At 35.2% G+C, this 8,489-nt stretch overlaps 1 protein-coding gene across 2 annotated transcripts in view; it reads right to left on the reverse strand.

The window, feature by feature from the left end:
* LOC100916056 (transmembrane serine protease 11E) overlaps positions 1-8,007 on the reverse strand; it is a 67,364-nt gene extending 59,357 nt beyond the window's left edge. Inside the window, exon 1 of one of the 2 annotated variants that reach the window (XM_012552224.2) lies at positions 7,932-8,007. In XM_012552224.2, coding sequence (XP_012407678.1) covers positions 7,932-7,939 — 8 coding nt within the window. In that variant the 5' untranslated portion in view covers positions 7,940-8,007. Of the gene's footprint in view, positions 1-6,015; positions 6,168-7,931 lie in introns of those variants that run through there. The other variant, XM_031942005.1, reaches the window with a different exon arrangement.
* Between the last annotated feature and the right edge of the window lie 482 nt (positions 8,008-8,489).

Consider the following 8,489-nt stretch of genomic DNA (forward strand, 5'->3'; position numbering starts at 1 on the left):
GACAAACTCATTGAAAAATCCACCAGGACATGTCCGTTGTTAGATACTACAGGGTATGCCCTTAAGTGGGAGAATATATTCTTGAATTCCATGTTAAAAATCCCCTGTTCTGCAACATTTTGTCCATATCCCCTCCTTTTCCACTTATAATATGGGTACAGGTAACTAAAATATATCACCCCACTAGATTATAACCACTTTAAGGGGAGACAGTCACTTTTCACTCTTGTATTTTCAAGGTTAGTATTGTACCTTAACCATAGTAGGTTGCATTGAACCCCTCAGAAATAGAAGCAAAGTAAGTGGTAGCTTTGCACTCAGTAGTAGCTGTATGACCATGAACAAGTCACTTAAAAGTTTCAGGATTTCTTGTTCCTCATTCATAAAATGAGGGATATAAGATTAAAAGATTTCTCCAGAGTCTTCCAACTCTTAACATTCAGTGCAGGGCAAGATGTTCTGTATTTTGACTTCTACCACTGATTTCTATTACACAACTTATTCACTCTGTCATGTAATTGAATGCATATGACCTAATCTTTCGGTACATCAAGCTCTTAGTCCATAAAGTGGAGACAATAATTCCTGCTACTTGCCTTCTTCAAATGGCTGTTGTCAGGATTATCTACTAACTATAATAAGATCCTTTGGAAGTATAAATGCTATAGAATTACTTAGTGACAAAATGAAGAAAAAATAATAATCAGTGGGATGAAACATCCTAATAAGTCAAATAGGAGAGTCTTGCTGATAGACAACTTGACTCAGAGTCAGGGAATGTAGATACCAGCCTTAGTTCTGCTACTACATATTTGTCTTCTAGATAAGATACTTAATATCATCATGTCTTGGTTTCTACATTTCCAAAAGAGAAATAAATATCTGTCTGCTTGAGATGGAATATTATACATAATGAAGCCTAATGGTCCTTTGAACTCTTTGAAGAGAGGTACTGTGTAACCTAATTATTATTTATGATTCTAAAAACCTTAGAGATTATATAAAACAACACAGAGAATGTATTTTGTACAAAAATGTAACCAGGTTTCTGAAACCTGGACAAGTTAAGTTGTTGAAGAGTTCTGGAGGTGGTTATAGTAAGGGGTATTCTGCAGCCAGCTCATACCAATTTACCTGAGCTGGTTATTAATTTTTCAATTGATATTTACTCTTCACAAACTGGCAAATGCTATAAATTGGAGTTTGGTTGTTCTGTTAACTGTCTAGACTTAAGAAAGTGATGGGGAAAATATTAATACACCCTGAACTTGTGTTTTATGTAATGGTTTGGTTTTTTTTATAGAGATTATTGTTAAATATTCACCAACATAGTCCTGTTCCATTTATTTTATGAATACAATAGTTAGGCATTTATGACAAGCCAATGCCGCATGGCAGATGGCTCTTGACTAGTAAATGAGAAATAATAAGAGGAAGACAGGCAATAAGTGAAAGGGTACCATAGTAAGGTGGTAGCCTGGGAACTCAATCAAAGGAATGAAGATCGTATTACATAACACAGAGCTGAAAAAGGACTTTCAATGCTCAGGTGGAACAGGGCTCCAATTCATAAAGAGAAAGCATGTTTCTGGATTTAGCTATCCTCAGTGACTTAGGAAAAAATCCTGATTATGCACCTGTACACATGTAGATACGCACACACACATACACACCCATCTAGTTTCTTTGCCTTTGTCTCAGAAAATTTTTAACAAATAGGGTTTGACATGCTGCTATGTTACATTGGCTTTAGTCCTCATTCTCAGCATCTAAGGTATCATTACATTCTAACTGGCTTATGTCAAAGATGAAGAAGTCACACTTGAACTTATCAGAAAACTTTTATACTTTTAAATAATTATCTTGTTAAGTATGTGGGAAGCACTATAATACAATGGAAAGAGAGACAGATCAGACAGTCAGAGGACCCAGATTCAAATCCTAGCCCTGACACTTCCTACCTTTGTGAATTCGAACTATTTCACCTCAAAGCCTCAGTTTCCATATTTGCCAGATGGATTAAATAGCCTCTGAGGTCCCTGACAGTTCTAATTCTGAGATTCTATGAGTGTGTATAGCCTAAATATGGAATAATCTAAGAAATCATATGGGGAGTATAACCTGAGAAACTTCCCACTGTTTTAACTTCAACTAAGTCAAAGCTAAGTAACACAACTGTAACTGTAATTCAACCAAATTCCTTACTTCCCTTTGGCTGAACAACAGATCCTCCAGGGGAAAGGAGAAAAGAGCAAGAAACAAGCATTTATTAAGTGCCTATTCTGTGCCAGATACTGTTCTAAGCACTTTACAAATATTATCTCATGTGATCCAGGGGGTTAGAATTATCTTTAATTAGTGTCACTGTTGAAGCATAAAACATGATTATAGGGAATGAGGAATCCTTGTTTTAAAACAAGTGCCTACGCCTGGCATAGGCATTTGCAAAAGCTAAACAACAGTGATTGCATTGGGTTAAAGTGCCAACTTTTCCTCTCCAAACGTAGATGCTTTCATTGAGAAGTCGATTTAGTCCTTTTGCTGTTCCTCAATATTTAGAACAAAAGTGTTCCTTTAAGTATTGTAAATTTCACACCTGGCCCATTGAAATGGGATTGCAATCAATGACACATCATTAAAATACACAAATAGGAGACAAGCTTTTCTGCTTACACTTAATTATATCCATATTTCTTCCAGCTCCCTAGGGATTCTCTCTGCCAGCTGGCAATGGAATGACATTACTTCCATTAGCTCACCAACATCTTCTTTAAGCAATAATCTTAAGGATTAAAAATTCCTTTCTAAAGACATGATTAAAATATAGATTTGGAACGTAAAGTAATATTCTAAGAGCAGAAACTTTTTATGAAATAGGAAATGAGAAATGCAGATTACCTTATTTGGACTTTATAGGTACACAAAAAACCATAAGTGATAAAGAAACATTGAATGCATGTTTACGACAAAGATTTTATTTTTTCTTTAAATTTTGGAAGTGGGAAGGAGATAAAGAAAGGAAAAATCCTATTAATTGAAAAGTAAAATAAAATTGGAATGAAAGAATTTAAAGTAGCATAAAATTTGTTGTAAATCAAAGCTATGACTTGATACAGGGCTTTGAGAACTTTATACAGAACATCAGTGAGAGGGGTTCTTGCTCCTCCCTAGAGTTTTTTTTTAATAGTTTATTTTCCCCAAATACATGTAAAAACAATTTTAACTTTTTAAAAACCTTTGAGTTCCAGATTCTCTTTCCTCTTCCTCTCCTACCCCTCATTAAGAAGCCAAGTAATTTGAGATGAGTTATGCATGTTCAGTCAAGCAAAACATATCAGTATGTTAGTCATGCTGTGAAAGACAACACAGACAAAAAAAAAAAAGAAAAAGAAAGAAAGTAATGAAGTTTGTTTCACTCTGCATTCAGACCCCATCATTTCCTTCTCTGAAGAGGATAACATTTATCACCACAAGTCCTTCTGAATTGTCTTAGATTTTTGTATTGCTGAGAATATCTAAGATATTCACAGTTAATCATTGTGTAATACTGTTATTGCTATGTATAATGTTTTCCTGGTCTCACTCATTCCACTTTGCATCAGTTCATGTAAGTCTTTCCAGGTTTTTCTGAAAACATCTTGTCATTTCTTATAGTATACTAGTATTCCTTAATTTGGAATTCTAGTTTGTTCAACCATTTCCTAATTGATCCCTTCAGTTTCCAATTCTTTGCCCCACCAAAAGAGCTATTATAAATATTTGTGTACATATACTCCCTATGCTTTTGGCAGGGGTTGACAATTTTCTCCTTAAGATCATTAGCCCTAGGTAGCATAGAAGAATCTTGAGGTAGAAAGATCATCATAGAAAAAAAGCATCTCCCTCCCCCATCCTGATACTTAAGTCACTGGATCCAGTGGGAATTGATTATCTTCACATTGATTCACCTTGGGATCTGCTTTGGGCTTTAGGAGTGGGGGACTAAAATCATGGCGACTTGCATTGACTTCAATCTTTGCCCTGATATGTCTGATATGACTACTTCTCACCTCTGCCACCTGGGCTGGGTTCCCCTACTATGGGAATGCCTGAAAATATTAGTAATAAAGGTGGCCTGAAAATCCCAGTGTTTCTGCCTCTCAATCCTTCTCATAAATTGAACTTTTTCCAGGTGTTGGAATACCACTTTTCTGTTATATTGAAATTAAAACAAAATCATAAGAAACCACCCCACATCCCAGCTCTGATAATTCCTCATCCGCTCTCCAATTGTACATCATTCCATTTCATTAATTTGTTCTTACCTATAAATTTCTCCACGAATACATTTATGCCATTCTATATATGTTTTTATGTCTATATATATTTTCCCTCTCTTTTTAATTACAGCCTAAAGTTTCTCAAGTCTGACCTCCTATTCTTTTTTCAGCCCATTAAAAATGGACTCTAAAATGTGTGGATTCTCAACTTGTGTCTAATTGCATAGGACTAGGACTCTGGTTGTCATTGTCCTTCAGACAAGGAGTCACTCCCAGGAATGTCATCTTTAACTTTGTTTCTTTCATCCAGGTTACTGTATCCTGGCAAATAAATGTGACCTTCCAGCAGATACATCAAATTACTCCTCCCTGTTTTACTCAAACTTCCTAAATTGTTCCTGTAGCCTCCCTTTAGCTTCTCATCCCTTTTAAAATTATCCTTTCCTTTATAATTAGCATTACTATAAATGCTGCAGCCTCTGAGTATAGTGCTCTCACTCATTTGGGGAAGGTCATTAAGAAGAGAAAGAGGTTGAGAGCAGAGCCAGTCTCCTATTAAGATTTGATTATGTCAACTTAAATAAGACAAAAAGTGGCCTCTTTAAAAACTGACCTACTTTGATTTAATAGGTTGTAAAATTCTCACCCTCCATTTACAGAGATTTCCTTTTCACTAAGCCCTATCCATTTTGGGATGCATGCAAATCTATCTACATTTAACTTTATATTCAAATCTGTTAGTACCTTTTCCTTCATTCATTTCTAGCTGGTGAATTATTGGTTAACTAGATCTTCTCAGAATAAACTTCTGCCCTTCCCAAACCCATCCTGGCTACTGTTCAAAAGATCATAAATTTAGAATTGAAAGAGATCCTTATTCCCTTATTTTATTGATGAGGTACTCAGGGAGGCAAAGGGATATCCCCAAGATTACCCATGTAGCAAAAGGCAGAGCCAGGATATAAACCTAGTCTCTGACTAAATCCTGCACTTTCCATCCCTTTATTTGTTTCCCTATAAACAATTCATTTACCTTTTGCTCTCCTATGTGCAGACTTTCTTTGTTTTTATAGTTTAATAATGCATTTATTAACCTCCCCATGCTTGAGAGGTGGAAAGAAGGAAGGAAAGAAAGAACTAAAATAAAAATTTAAGGGAAATAACAGAATTTATAATATTCACTTTGTCTAGGTGACAGGGTGTGAAATTATGTTCCCTTTAATCTGTAAAATTGACACTCTAAAATTTGTACCTTTTGATTTGTAAAGAAGGAAGATTTGAGTCTCAAGCCCTCCTGGGAAGCATATCTCCCCAGACAAGTTAAGTGGTGTCATCTAATGGGCCATTTCTAAAGCAAATCACCTCCAATGATAGCTGATCTCTATTCAATTCAGGCTGAAAAAGCCCTTCAAAGCAATTTCATTTTGATCTGCTCAAACTGCCCTATAGGTTTCTGTTTACTCACTTCTTTGCAGAACATCCTTGCCTGCTGAGAAGACATTCTCTTCTCAGTGCCAGCCTCCATTTCCCTAACAGGACTTTGCCACTATGAAGTCAATCTCTTAGCAAAGCTGACTTCTCATCCAACAATAAACTTCCATTTTTGCCACCTAAAACTCTTTGGGTTCATGAATTCCTTCACAAAGAACCTGTGTCTCTGACCAAAAGGGGATTTCCACAACTCTCTGATTGTCACTACAACCCCATCATCAATACCTCTTTTAACTCCACCCTCACCTCCCATCATTTTATTTACTTATTGTCTTCTATCTTGCCACAGAAACCCTGAAGATTTTTTCTTGCATAATTTCCTGTTGGCAATGTTACTTCATGTATCTTGAAAACTACTTTCAATTCCTTCTCACTTATTCTCTCCCTACTATCTATCACACTGATTTGTGAATTCATGCATACTTCTTTGCTTCAAGGCACTCCAAATCTGTATTTATTGTTTCATTTCCTTAAAGGTATATAGATTTTATTCTAAAATACTGTACTCTGCATGTGGATGCTCCTCTGAGAATAGACCAATCAGGGTCTCTATTCATTCCAATTCTCACCTTCCTTCACCTACCCCATCTGAATCTTGTCAATTTGTTTAAAAGTCAAACACTTCATTCTTCAGATTTGGTGTGGGCAAAATATGAAACTGTGAAGTTTCCTCAACCTCTTCAATCCAACAATAAGATCTTTGAAGATAAGGAGGATAAAGAGGGAGGAGCACAGAGAGTCATAGGTTGAAAAGGAACAACCTAGATTTCTAGGACAACAATGGATAAGGAGTCTTGGAAAAAAATCTTAATAAATTTGAAATCAACTTGGAGACATCAAAAGGCATATGCCTTTTAAAGTCCTTTTTATATCCAAATCTTTAATTTTTTTGCTATATGTTGGGAGAAGAAAACACCAAATACTATGAGAATATTCCTAACAATTAAGTAGAAAAATGTATATATACATTTTTATTATTAATATTAAAAATGGAAGTGAAGGAGTGCTGGGGAGAATGAAGATATAAGCTTATTTTTTCTTATTTTAATTTTCTGCTTTTTTCCCCTACCAAATGAGCTTAATTCAATGGAAAAAGCATTGGTTTAGGAGCCTGAGTACCAGGGTCCAAATTCTATGTAGCTCTGACACTCCCTGTGTAACCTTAAGGACATCACTTCACTTCCCCAGGTCTTAATTTTTTCACCTGTAAAATAAAGAGGTTGGACTAAATGATCTCTGAAGTCTCTTACAATGCTAATCTATTGTATGATTCCTATGCATCAGTGAACTTATCTTGCTAGTCAAAAACAATTGACCAAACTCTCAACATAAAACTCAGGTTAAACATAAATGTTTAACAGGAAAATACAAGCTACTTTCAGGATGTGAAATACCACACTCAAGCCTTATTGTGATTTTTAACTTGGGGAAGAGGGTTGGAGGAGGAAAACAAATCACTGTCTCATCAATCTTCTAGGATTTTAAAGTCAGAAAGGACCTAAGCCATAACAGTTCATCAGATTGAGTCTATGAATCATTTCTAGTGAATTTATTTGAATTTAGTAGTGGATCCCTGATAATTCCACTCAACAAGATGAATTAACCTAATCTCCAGTCAATCAACATGCATTTAGTAAATACCTACTAAGTGCTCTGTGTTAGGCCCCAGGAATACAAATACAAAAGTGATAGTGTCCCATTCTGATAGATTTTCTTTAAAAATTTCTAAAATTATTTATGTTACAATAGTACAAACATTATGAATAAAAATGACCTCACTAATAAGGCTTATTTTATTTAATTTCTCACATATACATTTGAAAACAAAAAGCACTTCAGCTTTTTTTTTTAGAGCAAAGAGATAAAATCCTTTTCTATTGTGAAATGAAATAACAATAACCATCCTTCCCATCACATAACTATCACTTGTAACCATTCAATTGCCTTTCCAAAGCATAATTATTCATGATTTCTGGGTGGAAATAAGCTGACCACCTGTAAAGAAAAACTTCAATTCAGATATTTCTTTCTTGAGATGATTTAAAGGGTGATTTCAGGAAATATTTTTTATAATACATATAACATTAGTGTGCCAGGTATCCCTCTAGCATTATTTGTCCTGTTTTAAGCTGAAAATCATTTAAAGTTCAAGAAGCTAAGATTTGAGATCATCTTACTTACCGGTACATCTTTAATCAGCAATGCAGAGGCCCTGAAGAGTGCCTGAGAACTACAGCCCAGCCTTTGCATCCCAGGCTCTGTGAGCTAAATAAATTTGAGGGAAGAAGTCACTAGCAATTTAAATGGAACTAGTCTGACTGGTCTTGACTAAGATAGTTGTGATTGGCTATGTGACTGACTAATAAGACCAAGTGAGGAATGAGAACGTATACATCATTTTGAAAGAACTCTCTGGAAGTGGGCAATTAGAGTAAAAAAAAAAAAAAAAAAAAAAAAAACCCTCCCTGAATTAAAAACAAACAAACAGGAAAACCCATAAATTTGGAGGGAATTATGGAAAATTCACATCACCCAATCATCATGTTGACAATATAAAAACTGAGGCCCAGAGAGGTAAACTGCTTAAGGTTGTAGCTAAAGCTGGTCCTGTGGATTCAATAGTGACGTCTTTGCATAAATATTTTCTATTCCATGTTATCTTTTAAAAAATGTTTTGGGGGTAATTACAATATGAATACCCATTTCCTCCTAAGAGGTCAAAATGTTTCAAAGATTCTA

Source organism: Sarcophilus harrisii, chromosome 6 (genome assembly GCF_902635505.1).
Source record: "Sarcophilus harrisii chromosome 6, mSarHar1.11, whole genome shotgun sequence".
Lineage (NCBI taxonomy): Eukaryota > Metazoa > Chordata > Mammalia > Dasyuromorphia > Dasyuridae > Sarcophilus > Sarcophilus harrisii.